The sequence below is a fragment of the Uranotaenia lowii genome, chromosome 3 (assembly GCF_029784155.1).
Source record: "Uranotaenia lowii strain MFRU-FL chromosome 3, ASM2978415v1, whole genome shotgun sequence".
Classification (NCBI taxonomy): Eukaryota; Metazoa; Arthropoda; class Insecta; order Diptera; family Culicidae; genus Uranotaenia; species Uranotaenia lowii.
Genome location: NC_073693.1, coordinates 46835310 through 46857209, shown reverse-complemented (window position 1 = coordinate 46857209; position 21900 = coordinate 46835310). Strand labels below are relative to the sequence as shown.

At 33.2% G+C, this 21900-nt stretch overlaps 1 protein-coding gene across 4 annotated transcripts in view; it reads right to left on the bottom strand.

The window, feature by feature from the left end:
* Positions 1-21900, bottom strand: part of LOC129752380 (uncharacterized) — a 238786-nt gene that overhangs the window by 72576 nt on the left and 144310 nt on the right. For 2 of the 4 annotated variants that reach the window (XM_055748168.1, XM_055748169.1), the window contains exon 2: positions 9303-9992. In XM_055748168.1, coding sequence (XP_055604143.1) covers positions 9303-9408 — 106 coding nt within the window. In that variant the 5' untranslated portion in view covers positions 9409-9992. Of the gene's footprint in view, positions 1-9302; positions 9993-10140; positions 10389-21900 lie in introns of all 4 variants that reach the window. The other 2 variants (XM_055748171.1, XM_055748170.1) reach the window with 2 other exon arrangements.

Here is a 21900-nt window from a genome sequence, read left to right as displayed (position 1 = left end):
ACGGCTTAGCCAAGGAATTCTATCTGAAAACCTTTGATATTATCCACAGACAGCTGAATTTAGTTGTCAACGAAGCTTTGCACGGTAACATCCAAAAAAAGTTCACAGAAGGCATAATTGTACTTTGTAAGAAAAAATCATCGGACGACACGATTAATGGCTTCAGGCCCATATCACTGTTAAACTTCGATTACAAACTGCTGTCCCGAATTTTAAAGCAACGTTTGGGAAAAATCATGGAGGAAAACAATTTATTGAATGCCAATCAAAAATGCTCTAATATGAAGAGGAATATTTTTGAAGCGCTTGCCGCAATTAAAGATCGGATAGCTGAATTAGTCTGCCGCCGAAGATCAGGGAAGCTTATCTCTTTTGATTTTGATCATGCTTTTGACAGGGTCAATAAATGTTATTTGTTAAATGTTATGCGTGAAATGTCTCTCCATCCGGGTTTGGTTTCCCTTCTTGATAAGATTATGTCTATGTCGTACTCCAGGCTCCTCGTAAATGGAAATCTCTCCCCAGAATTCCCTATCCAACGTTCCGTGCGACAAGGTGATCCTTTAAGCATGCACCTTTTTGTTCTTTACCTTCATCCACTCTTAGAAAAACTTCTCACTATATGCAATCACCAATTGGACCTTGTAGTAGCTTATGCAGACGACGTTTCCATCATAATCACGGACACCAAAAAGATTTCCCTTATCAAGAATACGTTTCGAAGCTTTGGTCAATGCTCAGGAGCAATATTGAATATCCCAAAAACCGTGGCAGTGGATCTTGGTCCCGAACAAAACAGAGGCTCGAATCCTGATTGGCTTAATCTACATGACTCAATCAAAATCCTTGGGATCCATTTCTTCAATTCTCACAAAAAAAACCATCGACTTCAACTGGGACCAACTAATAAGGAAAACTTCACGACTCATGTGGATGTACAAATCAAGATTACTCAGTCTCCATCAACGAGTGGTCCTTATCAATACTTTTATCTCATCAAAGCTCTGGTTTTTGGCAACCATATTGAGTATCCCAAATAGTGCTGTAGCCCGTATCACATCTCAAATTGGAAATTTCTTATGGGATCGATATCCAACAAGGGTCCCAATCCATCAACTAGCGCTACCAAAAAATCAAGGCGGGCTTAACCTTCATCTTCCTATTTTAAAATGCAAATCTTTGCTTATCAGTGGATTTCTGCGCTGTTTGGAGTTTACTACTTTTGCTGCTAACTTCTTAGATCAAATGACTAATCCTCCAAACATACAAGGAATTCCGTCTCTGTACCCTTGCCTAAAACACATCGCTAAAGAAATTCCATACCTGCCATCAAATATTATCGAACATCCTCATTCGGCTTCTGTACATGGATACTTTCGAACATCTCTTCAAGCGCCAAAAATAATGGACGAAAACCAGACGATAGATTGGAGAAGAGTGTGGAAAAACATCCAATGCCGAAAATTATCTTCCAAAGAAAGATCGCTGTACTACTGTTTAATCAACGGAAAAATACCTCACGCGGCTTTGATGTTCCGAACCGGAAGAGCAACCAGCCCAAACTGTATCCACTGTCCAAATGCTGTAGAAGATATGGAGCATAAATTCACTACGTGTAGCAGAACATCTGGAGTTTGGAGCCATCTTCAACATAAATTGGAAACATTTATGCAGCGAAGAATAAATTTCTCCATGTTCTTGATTCCTGAGTTAAAGAATGTACCAAAACGGAAAAAAAGAAGAAGCTCTAAAATTATTTATTTTATACATAAATTTTGTGTTAGAGACCAATAATGTGTTTGATATTACTGCTTTAGACTTTTTCATAGAATGTAACTTTTAATATCATTAAGTAGTGTACTAAATAAACATGTTTACAAAAAAAAAAAGGGGGTCGTCCATAGAAGACAAATATTGTTTTCGCGATATTGACGTTACTTTTCGTCGGATCGTGTTGAAAATTTGTACATGAGTGTTTTGAAAGACGAGTAATCGATTTCAGGTGTCACATTTTGTGTAAGGGGTCAGCCAAAGGGGTCGTCCATATTAATTGTTCGCTGTTTTTGCGATATTGACGTTATTATACATCGTATTCAGATGAAAATTGGTACACAATAGTTTTAAGTGATGTGCAATCGATTTGAGGTATCAAATTCTGTGTAAGGGGCCGGCAGAAGGGGTCGTCCATATAAAATTTTTAGTATCTTAGTGATATTGACGTTTTTATACATCGGATTGATGTGAAAATTTGCACATAGGAGTTATTAGGGACAAACAACTGATTTCACTTAACCAAACTAAAATCAGGGGTCTGCCAAAGGGGTCGTCCATATTAACTATTCACTGTTGATGGGATATTGTCGTTATTATACATCGGATTCAGACGAAAATTGGTACACGAGAGTTTTGAGAGATGAGCAATAAATTTCAGGTATTAAATTCAGTGTAAGGGGCCGGCAAAGGGGGCGTCCATATAAACCTTTCAATATTTTTGCAATATCGACGTTATTTTACATCGGATTGGGATGAAAATTTGCACACGGTAGTTTTCAGGGACGAGCAACCGATTCCAGATGTCAAATGCTTTGCCAGGGGTCGACGAAAGCGGTCGTCCATATAAATAATTTTTCACTGCTTTTAGCAATATTGACGGTATTATACAATGGATTGCTTTGAAAATTTGCACACGGGAGTTTTGAGGGAAGGGCAATCGATTTCAGTCATCAAAGATTGTATAAGAGCCCCCGATAGGGGTTTAGCTTTTTGGCAATAATTGCGTTGTTATGCAATCAATGATCGAGTCGAAATTTATACACGTGGTTTTTGGCATGGTCAAAGGATTTCTGGTTTCAAATTTAGTAGCAGACGACAGACAAAGTGATCGTCCAATATTTTTGCAATTATTACTTAACAATGAATTCAGAATTGCATCTGGAAAATGCTCGGCAATTGGCTTTCATAGAAACTGTTCATGACATATTCCAAGTTGAAAGCGAAACGGAGTTCGTATGGGATCAGCTAGTATGAAAATAAAAAGTTATTTTCTAAGAATTTATGATAATTGAACAATTTCAGTAAGATGCCGAGCCAAAAATATGGAAATCATAATGTTTGTCTGTTTTTCGGGAACTAGAACACTGTGCAGAGGCCTGGAGATCTCCCATGGTGGAGGGCCTCAATGGCGGAGTGTTTATGACACGAAATTGACGGATATAAACCATAAGTTGATAAAACTCAATAAAGAACAATTGTCATATTAGCAACACATACATTGTTAGGAAAAAAAATTGTCGACTTCAAGTAAGTCACAGTGAGGCAAAATTCATAGTGCATATTCAGAAGTAACTGAAATATTAGAACAAAGAACTGATGCTACACAAATACAAATACAAATGCAAACAAAAAATACATGATTTACAGTTGATTTGTATTCTTTCTATTTTCTGGCGCCACAAAAATTTTAAATTTAGAATTTGAATTCAAGAGAGTCTTGTTCATGAGTCAACAATCAATTTTTGCCAAAATTCAAACAAAGCTATTTGGTTTCGATTGTTTTATGGCTTACAGTAGTTTTTCGATTTAATACTCGCCAAATTCGCGCTCGATTTTATCAAAGTTATTGTTTCAATTTCATCACACTTTTATAGAAATAATTCTGAAATCATTTCCAGGACCTTAATTTTCTTTCAAAAGCGCAGAGCGTCTTTGTTCATGATATTTTTATGGTTTATTTTATGGTATGTACATTAGACTTAGTCGATTTTGGTCATTTTTGATTTTCTCAAACCCTGGGATCTGAAAAGCTTCGTCTTGGTCCAAAACTCATCCATGATTTTTTGCAGAATTTTTAAGTAACGTATACATGAGTAAATTTGAACTTTTAGGTTTGTATGGGAAATTGAATATTTTGTACTGAAAAATCATCATAACTTTTGTTTCGTCTGTGGAACCGAGTCAACTGATGGTTTTTGTGCCAATTTATGAAATTACCGAAGGAAATTTTCCGAACAACTATATCAAAGACCGTAACTTCGTATCTTATTAGGTAAAAAAGTTATTAGCTGTTAAACGGGGGTATGTTTTTTCTCATTGATAAACAATAAATTCAATCGACATCACTGCTTGAGCCTCGCAAAATGTTGCATGAAAAGTAGTCATGCAATACCTCGCTAGGCACCCTGCAGGGATGTCAATTGAATTTATTTTTGATCAGTGCAAAAAAACATACCCCTATAAACAGCTAATAAATTTTTTACCTTATAAGATACGAAGTTACGGTCTTCAACAAAGTTGTTCAGCGGAAAATTTCCTTCAGGAATTTTATAAATTGGCACAAAAACCATCAGTTGGCTCGGTTCCACAGACGAAACAAAAGATATGTTGATTTTTCAGTACAAAATATTCAATTTTCCCATACAAACCTAAAAGTTCAAATTTACTCCTTTAAACGTCACTTAAAAATTTTGCAAAAAGACAAAGCATTTTAGACCTCAGGGTTTGAAAAATTCAAAAATGACCACAAATCGACTCAGTCTAATGTACATATATAGGTATTGAATAATATGAGAATGACATTGAACTGCTTACTTTAGCTGTATTGTGCTAGTGTTGTTATTTGTGCTTGGTTAGCCGCTCTAAAAAGTAAACTTTTTTGGTTATACGAATCATATAAAGATGTGGGTGAATTTAGGCATTTTAGGAAAAGGTTTGTGTCTCTGATTTCTTTTTTAAATTTGTTTATTTGTAATGGTGGGGTGCGCATTCCTAACTGAGCAGCCTTTAGCATTGTCTGAATGGATGATTTTGAAAGATCAAAATGAAATTCTGCTTGCTTTGCCTTAAAATATGTAAAAAGGACTAAGATTTCTGTTTTTCTACATATGAAAAACAATTATCTGCCCATAAAACAATTTCGAGAAACACACTTTAAAAGTCTAAGTTGAGCAAATATCATAATATTTTTCGAAAAGGTAAACTTTTTAGTTAATCAAAGGTGTAAAGATTAAAATATTGAAATTGGAAATTTGCAGAAGAATTTTTTGATGCATTTTTCTTTGAACTCTTTTCCAAAATCGACTTAAGAGATAACATCTGTTAAATTTTCATAAAAACTTAATAATTACTAATTCACATTAATAATTCACAGAGAATGTTAAGAATAGAAAAAAACTCCAATGACAAACAATTTAACATGAGATTCATGTTATAGTGATCCTTTCAGAAAGCTGATTATTTGATTAAACCTTCATTTTCTATTTTAATTGACCAAAATTTTTTAAAATATGCAATATGCATGCTTTTGATTGGATCTAAGCACAATTTTTTTTTTCTGATATAATAACTTAAGGCAGTCTGTTTTTGAGTTTTTGAGCGAATATTTTTCTAATCTCATGAAAAGATAATAACTTCAGACGTTCGAATATGCACACTGAAGCCTCTTGAAGTGATTTTTCAACATCACATGATTTTTTTACAAAGATTCACATTTTTGTAAATTTGTTTGAGATAAACTTCCATTTGAAATCAACTCAAAAAAGCTTGTTTTAAAAGGTGGCTCCAGAGACTAAACGAAAATTCAAACAAACATACTTCCCCAAACCAACCTCCACCAAGTTAGAGACTGAAACTTATTTTCTTAATTTTTGAAATGTGGTCCTGATTGTTTAAATAAATATTGACAGTTTTGATGAACGTTCTTAAATACGCCTGCAGGTTATAAACGTTTTTCATATGAGAAACCCCTAGCATTTATCCAAAAGGTAAATAAGATGTAGAATGATTAAATCGTAACTTTCTTCATTCAACTCAAAACAACATTTTGTTTTCGATAGATTTAGTCAAATACACCTTTATATCCGTGCTCTTTTTTATTTGCTACAGTATTGCTAGTTTATTTTAAGTCTAATTCTAAATTGTTTTTATTTATTTTTTTCAAATTCAATATGTTTCCCAAAATTTTCATAAAAAAATAACTTTAAGTGAAATTCTGCCGTCTGGTTGGGTAATGAATGAATTGATTTTCGGTGATTTCAGTCCAGAAAAATCTTAAAACGATACTTACATATGTCTTCATCCGATGTTTCGGCATTTATTATGCCTTTTTCAAGAAGTCTTGTAATATGAAATAATTTATAATGTGTTTAAAAAGGTGTGATAATATATGGTGTATTTACTGAAATTTCTCGTTCTAATAGTCCAAAAAGTTTTTTGAATCTGCTAAACTGTCTAATTGGAACATGTAAGTCCAGTTGTCTGTGGTGTATAACAAAAATATACAAAGTTCAGCTTTCTACTTGTATGCAATCTTCCTTGGAATCTGTTATACTTACTATTGATCTGGTTGATATGGATATAACACTTCGGAAGTTTTGAAAATTTCTAAAAACAGACTGTTCACCGATAAAGTAAGCTACGAAAACGATTTCTAAACTAAAGCAGATTTTAACGAAAGTAAAAGATCCGGTAAACATGGACGATTTCTTGAACGTCGTTTACTCCATACCTTGTAATGACTGCGATTCTCAATATATTGAAATGACAACTAACACACTCAAGGAGAGGATTGTGTTGTCGCAATAAAATTAAATGTTCCAAGCAAACTGCGTTGACGCGGAAAAGCGTGTCTGGCAGCCAAAACTAGTTATAGGTAAGACTGACGAACGTTTTTTCCTCATCCACACCAAGCATTCGCTATCGAAGTGTTTGTGTAGTCATTTCTCAATGTGCTACCTGACACAAAGCTACATATATTCTAAGAGCAAGTTCACTGGTTGAGATGGAGATAGAAATTTCGAAGGTTTACAACACATCACAACACATTTGCCGTCCACCGGTGTTGGGAAAATCTGATATTCGAACAGTTTCGCGCTGCAAAATTTGTATCGTATAACACTTTTTGGCGGAGGGTGATAGAAAAACACGATGTTTTGCAACACCGAACCGAGTGATAGAGTCGGCGTTGCAATACAGTATTCGTGCATGAAACGCTTCGGTGCTGCCATCTAACTTATGCTCAAAACCTCAGTTGAGGGGAAAATAAAGGAAATTGAGCAATTTCAAGATTTAAACATAAAGTGATATTTTCTTTTTTTTTTAATCTTTTATCACTTAAATTGATACGAATTGCAATGAAGTTATTCAACTCTTTCAAACTTACAGCCAATTTTATTCATGCCCTTGCCAATCAAATACATTTTGAGGCGCAGAGATGCCAGATAGCTGGGTGAATAAATAAATTCTGCTTGTTTGAGAGGTTTTCGGGAGTAGGAAATTGTTTCGTTTTTTTATTTGAAAAAGATATTCCGACGGAATGTCCGATAACAAGTTCGGAACGCCGCCTTTAATGGATCCATCATATTTAGAAAACGGAACCCTCGCTGTTAATTCGACAAGTGTCAATCAGATCAAACGTAGGCGTCGAATCGGGAGTAAAATTCAGCTTGTGTTTGAATTACCTATACTTTTTATACGTCACTTGCTTAATTATCACTTTGAAAATGATTTAGGAAGAGTTCAAAAACTTTATCAACTCGTGTAATCAAATGCACTCCAACACAAAACTCCTAATCCTGCAGAATACAGTTTAATATTGGAATACATTATAACTTAAACAATACTTGTTCATACATATAAATAATAAAATTTTCATATTGACACTAGGTACTATTTCAAGTTAATGATCAAGTAAAATGAATTTGTTTTCAATTTTCAAACGGTGAATTCAAAATAAAAAAAGTCAGTAAAATTACTGAAAAGCACATTCACTTGGCATCGCTGGTTGCTTTCGATTTTATACCTTCGTATTCTATCACACCGGTGGACGGCCAACATTTATGGTCTATATTTCACGATAGAAAAATTCCCATCGGTGCTACAGCTGTCAAAATTCCTACCACTTTTTCCCAACACCATTGGACTTGCTCTAAGCTTAAAAGAAAAGTATGATTTACTTCACTGTTCGAATTTTGTATAACAGTTTTGTTTCGCCTCGCCTGCTAGCGGTCAATTTCGCCAACCAAGTACGTCACGATCAAAACAGAAAGCAGAAAACTTTTTGTTTACAGGAATCGATTCAATTCAACGCTAGGTAATTCATTCCATCTGATTGCTTCATTGATTTTCTTTTATTCCAGGTTCTCTCTACTACAGATTGGTGGACAAAATTCGAACAAAAAGGCATTAGACAAACTACGAAGCGAAGAAGTGGATAAAGACGACCCGCGAATGGCAAATTTGAATGGACAAACTGCATTACTTCATCACAGCATCAAACATGATCACTCCTTTGATTTGAACAGCACGACAGTAATTGATCGTCATAATTTCACTTCCGGTCTACAAACATTAGAAATGTGTCAAATAGCGAGGAATGGCAACACGGTTAATAAGTAGACTGAAGGGCTCAGTGTCATCTATGCCGGCATTTTCAGCTCCATCAAAAACAAACAAAAACACACCAATGCACATAATGATACATCATACACACAGAATACAACAAACATCAGTAGTGGCTAGGCAAAAAATAACATCAAAAGTAGTGCAAATAATTTTTATATCCGTTTTTATATTTCAAAACTTTAGAAGTGTTATATCCAAATCAACCAGATCAATAGTAAGTATAACAGATTTCAAGGAAGATTGCATACAAGTAGAAAGCTCAACTTTGAATATTTTTATTATACACTACGGACAACTGGACTTACATTTCCCGATTAGGCAGTTTAGCAGATTCAAAAAACTTTTTGGACAAATAAAACGAGACATTTCAGTAAGCACACCATATATTGTCACACCTTTTTAAACATATTATTTATTTTGTCATATTAATAGACTCTATGAAAAAGGCGTAATAAATGCCGAAACGTCGGAGTAAGAAATAAATATCGTTTTAAGATTTTTCTGGAATAAAATCGTCGAAAATCAATTTATTCAGAAATCATTATTATCTAAATTTTTGAAGTTCTTATTATTTCTTTATGAAGAAACCTTAACTCATCTTAACTCAGAAATGTAAAATTTGAAGTTCTCAGGGAAAAAATATACTGAAAATTTGAAAATTTTGATCATCTGTCATGTGAGTAGTCCGATATGTTGTACTAAAAATCATATTTTTATGTCATTTTTTTAGAAGCAAATATTTCGTATTTTGATTCATCATTATAGTAATTTACGCTTGAAATGTACCACCTCAAAATTTTAATTCCCCCAAACGACTTTTGCCCTTTCTCAAAGTATTTCAATAAATCAACAATCCTTAACCCAACGCAACGTAGGTGAACCGAATGTAATATTTTTCCACTTACCACAATCAGCGCTGCTCTGCAACAGGACCGCGGACATTCCAATCCACAGCAGCACTTCCGTTGTCGTCGTCATTCTCGTCCTACTCCTCAATTCCATGGCGACCATCTGATAATCCGTATCTTTTCGCAACCCACAAGAGCAACCTCACGGAAGCAATATTTTTGATTTCCCCCAACACTTCACTGGAAGCCCAGAAAGCTAAGCCCACGTCGTCGTTGACTAAGAGAAAAAAATCAAAGAAAGCTCTATTCTTTCTAGGACTTTGTTTCAGAACTTGTGTGCTTACTCAACCGGTCAATTTTCGCGCTCTACTTTTTCTGCGACCACTTTCCACCACACTACTCCCAGTAAAAAAGCTGCAGCAGGATTTCACTTTTCACCACTTGGCACAACCATTTACTTCCATCACGAAAACTTCCTCCACACTTTGCAGGATTCGTTGCCAGGCTGCGAAAATTTCCTAGAGAACGGTTACAAAAAGTTGGTTGGAAAAAATTCGCCCTCCCACCAACCTCCAGCAGCTCCCGTCTCTAAGTAAGAGTGATCCAACATTCAATTAACACGAACTGCCGTTTTTTTCTTATTTCCAGGAACTGGACCCAGAGTTGGGTTTCACACCATTCACTAGTTTTTCATTTAATTTTCTACCATGGCGTCAAGTCAATGAATGCGCCCGGACACAAATAACACTATGGCGAGTGAGAGAGATAAAAAGTAAGAAAAAAATCGGTAAAAATTCCAATTACATTCACAATAAAAAGGGTTGTGGGAGGCAAGGATGGACAGACAATGAAAAGCGAAATCATTCAGCCGTAAGAAGCGCTTTCATTTGCACACCCTCGTTTTCCCAAAACCGAACAGATGAAAATTGGAAGTTGGCATAAAAAAATCTCAAGCCCAGCCCATGTCAGCGATAGCACTTGCTGGAAACAAAAGTCGGATGCCGTCCGGTGAAATCTCTGCACTGCTACTGTCACAGCCGGAAAACGAGGTGCTATTCCAATTTCAATCCTTTTTACAGCCTCAACATAGCGATAAGTGAACGTGGAATGTTAGAGAGAATGTTAGTAGTGATTTTAGTCCACCTGTGGAGAAAAAGAAAAGAAAGTAGAAAATATTGTCAATAAAATGGTAACGACATTTTTCACAATTGCAAATTAAAATGGTTGAATGTAAGTAACCTTCCCATGCTTTTCGTATAAACATAATAATCGATGCTAAAATTGATAACAAGGCAAATTTCGTTGAATATTTAAAGATTATACACGCCTCGATAACTAGAACAATTTTTAAATAAATAGGCTTATCTAGGCGTTTTTGTTAAATATGTTTATGTATACGCTTTTTTGCTAAACTTGCATCGATTGTCAAAGTTAAACGAATTTACAAGTCAGTCGATGCCTTTAAATTAGCAAATAATAGGTAAATTCATCAAATTGGTATCCCTGAATTTTGCCAAACTATACAGTTGGGTGGCATCTAAATGAGTCTTGTCGAATTTCGCAAGCTAACAAATTACATTTTTTAGATTAGCCCAAAAACTGACCTGTGAAAAATTCCAGCTCAATCGGACTTGATTTAGGGTTGAATCAAAGCGCTCAAAGTTTCGGTTTTCGACCCTCAAAAATCACCGAAGGGAAGACCAATTAAAGCGGGAAATTCGAAATTTTAATGTTGATGCCAAATGACTAAAAATTCATGAAACGGCAAGATCTGGTGTTATCTCGATAATAATTTTTTTTTAAAAAAATCGACTTTCTAACGGCTAAGTCCCAGAAGGTTGATTTTTGCCAAATTTTATTTTTGAGATAACACCAAATATCGACGTTTCATGCATTTCTCTTAGTATTTTTAAGCCTTCTGTTGCCTTCAAATGTGCTTGCAATTTAAAAACTAATTTTGAGGGACCAATAATTTTTTCCTTCATCGGTGAAAAATTCTTTCAGAAGGCACATTGCCTTTCCACGTGGAATTTATATTCACCACTCTTGTTTGTTTTCTGTTTTTACGTTCGCTCAGTAGTAAAACGATAAAAGCAAATAATAATGTGTAGCATATAGAGAGCAAATAAATAAATAAATGGATAAGTCGAGCAAACATAAGAGCGAAGAGTTATTGGTGAAAACGAATCAAAAGTTAAAGGAAATGTAATGAGTGAAAAAGAGACTTATGGTTCAAATATTTAGGTAAAGAGTACTCCTCGGGTGAATAAAGTGAAGAGTTAAAAAAAGTAAACAGTGAAGAGTAAAGAGAAAAGAGTAAATATCCATAGTAATGAGTGATAAGTGAATGAGTGAAGCAGTCAAGAGTTAAAAAGTAAATAGTGAAAATAAGGAGTCAAGAGTTATGAGTAAAGAATAAAGAGTACGAAGTTCAGTTAAAAAAAAATTAAAAGCGAAGAGTTGACAAAAATACAGCGTAAAGAGTCCAGAGTTACAATTTTTTTTTTTTTTTTTTTAAAGACACACACCGTCTTAGCCGATTTAGGCTTACAGACTGAATAAATGACATGGACAACTTAAGATTAACATTTAATACCCAGTACCGAGATGGGAATCGAACCCATGCCATCAGTGGACCAGCGATTACCGTCTTACCACGCTAACCACTCGACCACCGAGACGTACAAGGGTACGTACAATTTTTGATAATTTTGACCGCTACAGTTTTTTTTTTCTGCTAATTCTAACGTAGAATAATGATTTTTTGACTCCTTGACAAAGTTAGAGGAAGATATCAAACTGCAATTGCCATGTAAATTCGATTCATCTCTAGCGAAAGAGAACATCTCAATGGAACAAGTAGACGTGTGAGTCATATGACGATGCTCTCGGATAGAAAAAGGTGACCGATAAATCGCGAGTCCCTCTGCTAAGCGTCAGAACGTACAGTCGCGTGTATTTGATGGCATTGAATAAACATGCCACATTTGAATTGAATAAAGGATTGATGATACATTATGAACCAGTAAAAAAAACTGACAAAAGATGGCAAGGAAAAGCATGGCCCTATTATATTTTTATTAAATATAACATAGAAAAGCATGACCCTATTAAATTTTAATAAATGATGGCATGGAATAAGCATGATCCAAGTTGATTTAGAAAAAAAGACGGCATGATAAAGTATGACCCACTATTAAATTAAAATAACGATTAATGTTGATGGATATAGGGGAGAGGCGGGCTATATGCGCATATTAAGGAAAGCACTCGTTTTCTCCCATATTCCAAAAGATAGGAGTCCGAAAACTATATACACATGAGAGGACATCTGTTTTATTTACGTTTGAGCAATTTTTCTGTTAAAATCTCTTACAGTTTTTTTGAAAATAATTTTATAATAAAAAAAGTCAAAATAGCCGATTTCCGAAACTGGCGGGCTAAATGCGCATATTTATGTTTTTAGCTATATTTCATTAACACTTGCAATATTTGGATATTATTTAATTGAAAATGGGAGAAACGGATGTTAAGCATACGTCAAGGCTGAAATTTTAGTGAAATTTTTTACATCACTAGTTCTTTTACATGTAACATAGTTAAGTATGCCATATGGCCAAATTTCATGGTAATATTTTGCTTATATCGCATTTTTATCGGATCAGTATGAAGTTCTTCTTTTTTCGCTGTAAGATCATGATTTGAGCGTAGATTTAATGTTTCAATGATAAAAAGTTAGAAATTTATAAGACTGCACTGATTAGATATGATGAATCTCCAGCCATATCGTCAATCGGCTGTATGCGCATATTACCCATGGGCCCAACATGCGCATTTAGGAATACTTTCCCCTACCTGGTGAAATATTTGCAAAAGACGGCATGGATAGACATGACCCGATTGGATTTTAATAAAAGATGGCATGGAATAAGCATGACCCAAGTTGAGAGCCAATGTTCCAGAATCAAGAGCTGAGGGTGAAGAATTGAAACAAAAAGTACGAATTTCAAGCTGAAAGTCTAGGTTTGGAAAGAAAAGTCAATGGTCAAAAGCCAAGAATCGGAAATATTAAATCAAGGTGCAAAAGAAAAAAAAAAGCTTTGTGTCTTAAGTTAAAAGTAAAGATCTGAGATTCAATAGTAGAAATTGGGAGTCAAGGGTGAAAACGTCAAATCTCGATGTGTAATTACCAAGAATCGGAATTATAAAAACGTGAAGGCTCAAAAGTCAAGAGCCAAGAATCTTTGACCACGAAATAAAAGTCAAGGTTCAATAGTTGAAAGTCAAGATTCATAGTTTCGAGGGTTAAGTAGAAAATGTGTAGGTTTGGAAGTCGTAGTAAAGGCTTAAATTAATAGTTCAGTGTCATAGGCCACAAGTTAAAAGTCAAAAATAAGGTTCAATAGTTGAAAGTTGAGAGTCAAAGGATCAAGAGTCAAACGCCAAATGTCAAAGTTCTAGAGTCAAGAATTGGATTTCATGACCCGAGGTTAAAGACATACACCGTCTTAGCCGATTTAGGCTTTACAGACTGAAAAAATGACGTGGACAACTTAAGATTAACATTTAACACCCAGTACAGTAGATTCCAAAGTTATGAACTTAGTGTCATTGACCACGAATAGAATTATATACAAATGTCAAGAATTAATAGCTTATGATAAAAAAACCTAAGGTAAAAGAATCAAGAATCTAAGTTAAGTTTAGAGTCGAAAGTGAATAGTCAAAGGGTTAGAGCTGACCAGAAAGAGTTAAAAAAAATTGAGTGTAAAAAGAGTCAACAGTTGAGAATAAGTTAAAATTCGAACATGTGCTTTTAGTGAAAAGACTTAAAAAAGGCAAATTAAAGAAAAATGTAAAGATTTTAGAATGAAGAGACAAGAGGCATGTACCAATAACAACTAATAAATTTCCATGATAAGGAATAAAGTAGTCATTTTTAGTGTTAGAATTAAGAATAGCATAAAAAAGGAATATCTAGACCAGGGGTGGCCAATATTTTCAACAGGCGGGCCAAACTTTGGTACTAAGACTTGCTTGCGGGCCACACAACAAATATTTCTTTAGTATTAAATGCAAACAAATTACAATGGGTTACCTTAAGTATAAATTTAGCCAAAAAATTTTTTTGTGTTTTAAAAATAAAGATTTTTGAGATTCAGTACAGATTTTTACCAGTTTATTTTTCTCTATTTGATCAAAACATAAATTTAAAAGTGTTTAATTTACTTTTAACGAGCTAACAGACAAGATTATGCCTTCCAATTCAGACTCAATGCATGAGTTATGAATTAAATTTAATTTCCTCGACAATTCACTCATAGCGGTTTTAGAGATTTTAAACTTTCTGGGCTTATTCATCCCATCAGGATCACTCTGCACAACGGGCTTTTCGCATTTCAGATGAAATTTTTCTACGTTCTTCAATAAAAATAACAAAAAAATATTAAAAGAGCTCTTCTGTGTTATGTTCTTGTGTTGTTCTTTGGGAAACTTTCAAAATTTGCTCATACCTAATCTAAAAGTTTGAAATTTTTGTGATCGTTATTTTAAAGTTTCCCATTTGATAAAATTTTAATTCAATTAGTTGGAAAACCGTTCATAAAAAGAAAAAAAAAGATATTTTTTCAAATTATCATTGTTATTTTACCTTTTTGAAATAAAAAAAAAACAATAAAATGCAAATAACTTTAAAAAGTATATTTTTATAAAATTCTCCCTTCTCCTTCAAGTTGAAATTTAGAAAAACTTCACTTAACCGAATATTTAAATTCAAAGTCTGGTTTTAAAAATATGACCACTTATTAGACCGCTAATTTAATATTTTCTAAATTGGTGAGCTGACAGATAAAAAAGCTCCACAATCTGAGGGAAACTTCATATCAGTCATCTTGCTTGTCAAATTATCTTGCGGGGAGCTTGTTTATCACTAACTTGGAAAGAAAATGAATTTTCCAACAAAAACAAAGCAGAATAATTAGCGATCTGCGATTTAATACCCAACACTGTATATTAGTTTATATACCATTGTACGTAAATTAAAAATAAGTTTTTAAAACTAAGATATATAAATCCGATTTAATTTAAAAAGTGTTACCATTTTCTGTTGCAGTAAAGTTGAAGTTGACAAATAAAGTGCAGAGTTTATGTTTTTTAAATCAATTTTATCAAGCTGAATATTTTTTTTTGTAAACAAAGTTTCGAAAATAGAATGCAAATTACAAATAGTAGAAGTTTCGTACCAACATAACTCTGATATGATGATTTTTCAATTATTTTGAGCTTAAGTTTTCCTTTTTGGGGAAGGGGGGCGAATGTGGTAGTACAGTCCAGGAGTTAATGGAAATTTCTGAAAATAGTTGAAAAACTATACATATTGGAAGAAAAGCGTAAAATAATTTTAGGATTGCAATGGTTTAAAATTACTCAGGCTAAATAGGTTTTAAAATCGGATTGTTTATGGATAATATATAACAAGTTGAGCGTGCATGCCACAAAACATTGATGAGCTCGTCAGTCTATAAACCAGCTTTACCGAGCACAGTATGCTCTGCTGTTCGCGCCGCGAGTGATAAAAAAATCAAAATGATGGGAAAGAATAATGGCCCAATAGTTGTATGGATTCACCACATACAGCATATGGAAACGAGATTTAAAAGAGGAAACTTTGATAAGCATTTTGTTGCCCAGATTTTAGCCCACACTGGTAACAGAATTATTAAATTTTTTATTAATTTTTTTGAATTTGGTGAATGTCCGATAAATATTTTTACACAAACAGTGTTGGTACAGGATAATGAAAGAAATTTAAAGTTTGAAGGTGATATCATCAAGTCCAATCGTCATACTGGGTAGAGTATGTTACGGCATCGAAAAATGTAAAAATTTAAACACCTTTTGCTCGATTTTTTTTTATTTTCTCTGGGCAAGCAAAAACTTAAAAAAATATCTCATGATGTGAGAAACTATGTCATCTTCATTTTGTTATCATTAAATGATAACTTTATAACATTACACCAAAATAAAAATTGAATAAGTTTTGTAAATGTTGCATCTAACCCTGCTGTTGAATGATGCCCCGTTTGACGGTATACTAAATATGACCATTTTTTCTAAATCCAGGCTTGTTTGATTACGTTTTCTGTTTTCTGATGCTTCATAAAAACTCTTTTTTTTTAAATTTGGTTGAATAGTTATGACAAGTTTAACCGAATGTTTTCCTTCAGCACAAAATAAGATATTTGACTTTTTATTAATCCAACAGTTTTCGTATAATGACACAGTTCCAAATCCAACCAAAACAGAGTTTTAAACTTTGTGGGACCGGTTGAATTGCTATGTACGGAAAACGGCTACTTTTGGAAGCTGTCTTTTTTATATTTGATAATTCATCTTATCATCGTTATGAAACACTGACTGATTTACAGCTTCCACGAATCGTCAGCTTCCTCAAGTACTAGACCTCAAATTTTTCATTTTTTTTTCTTCTTGTTTAACAACGGAACATCCAGGCGACATTTTTCAACCAAATGTTTTTGGCTGGAAACCTGCCAGGTGCCCGCTAAAAAGGTTCATTTTGCTGTCCATTAATTTTTTTTTTAATTTTTAGCGCACATTTTGACTACCAGCTTTACTTTATTGTAGAAATGAAGTCAGCCCTGTTTAATAGTCAGATAGGCGAACCAATCAGAAAACATTTACTTTTTTATGAAAAGGATGGTGGTATGAAATGGAACAATGATAATACAAAATATAATAATTGAAACATCAAATGTTTAGTAATGTTCATCGCATTTTTTGTTAACTAACCATACTATGGCAAAAAAACAATTTGTTATTGCTAAACTTACAGAAAATTTCGCATTTTAAAATACACTTTTTGATAATCTGATAGGTAAAACGCCTTCAAGTAGGCAACGAAATTCCATTTCTTGACCAATATCGTGACAAATTTGACGTGTGACTATTTTTTCGAATCGGAATATTGGTACACCCTTTAAACTTGAAAAAGCACGAAATTTGTAAAAAATTATGCATTCTTATCATAATTTGGGGGTCAGAAAATAAAATGAAAGACATTTTGTTTTGATCATCGTTAAACGTTAAACAGGTGGTCTTGGGCGCGTTCTGCCCCAATTTTGAAATGATTGTTTTTAGTAGAAAATTAAAGAAAGTTAGTGAAATATAACAACATAAGGCTATGATCATTTAGTATCCGGGCAGTTTCAAACCTCTGTGTTTTGAAAACTATTAATTTGATCGAAAAACTTTCTATGGAGGAAATGAAGGTGTTATTATGATATTTAATGTAAAAATATAAAAAAAAAATTTATTGTTGATGACAAGAAATACTCTTATTTTATGATAAAATATAATTTTTATCTTTGCACACTTTTTTCAGCTATGTATTGATCATGGCCGTAGGAACGGGGGGGGTTTTGGGGGTTAAACCCCCCCCCATGAGGATCCATAAAAGCAAGCAAGGTATTCTACTCTACACTCAAAATTTAAAGTTCATAATGAAATTATGATCATAGAGCAAAGATATTCAAGAGTAACTATCTGAACTAAAAACTAATACAAAAACCTGAAAAACCAATTTCAAGTTCAAAGTTTTGCTACAGTTTTTCAAAATTTTCTCACTTGCTCATAGAATAAGGTTGTCAGATTTCAAAACCTAGCAATTTCTCATCAAAAATCTCAAAAAAATACTTAAAAAACCTTTCATGATATTTTTTTTAAACTTGTTGCAAAAAATTTGGACACATAAATAAAAAAAATTCCAACACAATTTGTTTATTTTTTTTAAGTTTGATTTAAAAATGAGAATGAGAACAAACCCAGGAAAAATGTGGGCTTTTCCAATGAAAGCTGGGCAACCGAGTCGGACCAGACTCCTGGTTCCATATTCCTATATCCTAAATTGTATTTCGACATATTTTCGTATTTCTGATTTTTTATCAAGTTTAGGATTTTTGATTTCCAGTTCAAATAATGATAAGAAATAAGGAATGGAAAGCTGCTTTGAAATCCTTGTTCGAATTCGGTTTTGCATTTCATATCAAATTTGAATCATGTTTTTCGAAAATTAAATGCATTTTCAATATTTTGAAAACAGTTTTCCGAATATGGAAAACAAGAAATTTATTTTATATTCAAATTCGAAGTTTTTAAACTTTATTCTAACACAAACTTAAAACATTTAAAGCTGCTAAGTGGCGATCCAAAATTGAAAACCAGATTCTGATTCCCCATTCGAAATTCACATTTCAAATCAGATTCACAAAACAGATTGAAAATAAAAAATTGAAATAATAAATTAAGATTAAACCAGCACTACAGAATTCAAATGAAAGATTCATGAATGAGGGCTCTAAGATTTGGATCGTGAAATTCTGATCTGGAATTGAGATTCGGAAATCGTTTTTTTTACATCTCGGAAATCGTATAGAAATTCGAAAATAGATTCAATGTTAAATTTTTTAATTCAGGTTTAGAGTTCAGATTTAAAATTCAGAAAAGATTTAGCTTATGAAAAAGTTTTTCAATCTACATAAAATTGTTGAGGAATTCAAGTGAACATAACCATAAAAATTTGCTAGTCAATTTAATTTCCAGATTTCAAAATTTTTAATCTGAATAAATTTGTACAAACAATTCAGCTGAAAACCACAGATATAAAGTAGAATTTGAGTTTATTTTCTAAGTTTTGATTAATGAAAAAATGAGGAGTAAGCCATGACTTTTGGGCGACGCACGCGTTTTTTTTTCGTCGTGAAATTTCCTAAAATTATTTCGGAAATTGGAATTAAGATTGGTTGAATTAGAAAAGTTTAATTGTTGTGCGTGAAAGTTAGGAGCAAAGTGTTTTTATTTCATTACGGGAATTTTAAACGCAGAAGTGAAAAATGTGCAAAACATTCAATCGACGGAATTGCTGGGGCTAGCACTACGCCCTCCGGACCAACCCAGATTTTTTCACCAACCGAGCGATGCATTGGAGATGAGTTTTCCAGTTCAAGTTTAAGATAAGTAACATGTTTTCATTATTTTCATCTCTTTCACATATAATCCTCAAGGAGCTTTTTGTTTAATTTAAATTGAAAGTTTTTTTTAGCATATCTGTATGCGTTTACCCGTCGCAGAAATCATTACCGAATTCTTGTGGAAATTAAATGAAGGATACACCTATGTTTTTTTAGTTTTTATTATTAAATTTCTGAGACACATTTTTGGAATGCAGTTCGGTTCTATATTTACAACTTGTGAAAGGCAAGCGCCAGTGAAATTTATAGTAGAAATCTAGAAAATTGAAAAGACTTTCAAGTGATTTTATTTAATGGGCACTGTTACCACTGTTACTACGCCCTTCGCTACAAAACAAAGTTGGATTGCATAAAGACGGCGATCTGGAAAAAAGAAACTCAATTATGCTTTAGGATGAATATTTTGTTTCTTAACTCGTTTCATTTTCTGTTTTTCGCGAATATAAAATTATATTTTATAAAATTTAGTGATGTTTGTGGAATTAAAATCAGCCGTGTTCATCAACAAGCCACGAATCCATATTAACATAGAATACCAGGGGATTTTTCTTCGACGAAAAAGTTGTGTAGGAGGTTTGCACGCAAAAAAAAAGGTAGAAGCCGTGATACGGCAAATTGATTGCATACAGTTAGGCGTTTGTCTACATGAAGCATATAATATTGTGTATGGGCACCTTTTTCGTACCATAGTTTATGAATCATGATGTTGACATAACGTGATAAATAGGGTATGCCAAATTAATCACGTTAAGTTAACATCATGCAATTGATTTAAATTTCTGATATATAAATTTAAATGATTAAATAATATGCTGAATGTATTTACTCAAATTGGTGGAAAAAGAAAAAAAAAATCGAAAATGTTTTTAAAAGTTTTGATTATTCAAAACATTGATTTGTACTCTTTGAGCATCAAAGGTCCTAAGACTTCTAAAACGTGAGGCAAAGGAGAGCAAAGAATCAAAGAGTTTAAAAAAAAAATTGCGAAAATTTGGGTCTAAATATTAAAATATAATTCATTTTTATTTTAAGTTGCTGTCCATCTTTGAACAGTAAAGCCTTTTTGAAAACTCTTTGCTTCAACAGGGATAACGGTTAGGGAAAAGAGCAAGTTTATCAAAGAAGAAATTTGGATGGTATTGATTTGCCTTCAATATTTTATTCGATCCATTTTATTGGACGTTTATCAAATGCCTCATAGAAATAGGAGTTTCCTTAGGAAATGTCTAGGAGCATAGGAGGTGTAGGAAAACCATGATCGCACCATTTACCAAAATGGATCCTGATCTCTACCTTTCACCAACTAACACAACTCCTTCCTTGGATACTTGAATATGGATTCGCAGACGTATAGACGGTTTTCATAGTTGATGATATTAGCTTATCTCTGGTTCTGACTATTTCAAAAATTTTTTTTGGAGTATGCAGGAGTGAGAGGTTGCTAGTTGAACTTGCAGAGTATCTAACTAACAATCCTTCCCTTTTCCCCATTGACTACTAGGACGTGGCCGGCGCCGTTATTAATCAGATAAATCATAAAAAAGGGAGAGCATCAGTTTTGTACAATGAGAATGGCTGCTAATCCCAAGCACCATTCTTTTGGACTTTGTGCAAAATTGATGGCCTCGATTAATCACGGAGTAGCAACCATTGGCGACGTGGAACTTGTTCTGCTTAGCCACGCCAGCGATCATGGAATTCGAAATGTATAGTTTGAAATCAAATGTAAAAAATACTTAATTCTTCTAAAATCGATTTGAAAAAAAAAACTGTAAATTAAGCATTTCGAGTTAATGATTAAAGGTGGATATGAGTAGTCAAACAAGCTAAGCTAAGCTAAGCTAAGTTTTGATTAATGAAAAATACCCCAAGTTATATTTAAAAAAATCATCCACAGGATTTTAAGTATGGAATTGATTTTTTATAAAAAATATTTCCTGTTTAAGAAACATGTACCTGATCTTCACCTAAAAAATCTGCACAATTTTATTATTTTTTCGGTGTATTGTTGGTACATTATTAATATTGAAGGTTTTTAAAAGCAAAATTTCAAACTTAAATATAGTTCAAGTTTGCATCAAGCAAATTTTATTCGGAAATTTTTTATCTTTTACTGTTTTTTTTTGGAAAATTTTATTTATTTTTTTCAAAGGTTAGAATCTAGGAATTTGCAAAAGAGTTAAGAAGATTGGGCTTGTTTGATCTGAGTATAGAATAAGTTTTCTTTTAAGAAATTGAAGGTTACCCTAAAATTAACTTTTTTATGCTCAAATCAAATAACTTTGATCTACCAGCTCACCCTTTAAGTTAAGAACCACTTCTCTAAAGTTACTTTTTTAAGGTTTTATTAATGACACTTTACCAACTTTATGGCATTTGTGTCTTCTCTTTAGTTAAAATTCCATTCGAAAACTATCAATGAGTACTTAAAAATGAATAATCATACAGTTACACACATAATTTGTTTTAATTTTTTTTTTTATTCGTGTGTTGTAAGACAAAAAATCATAGGTGAAAATTAATCACCAAAACCCCCCCCCATGAGTCGGTTCTTCCTACGGCCCTGGTATTGATCTTTTATTTTTACCACAGAAGCTAAACCTTTTCAA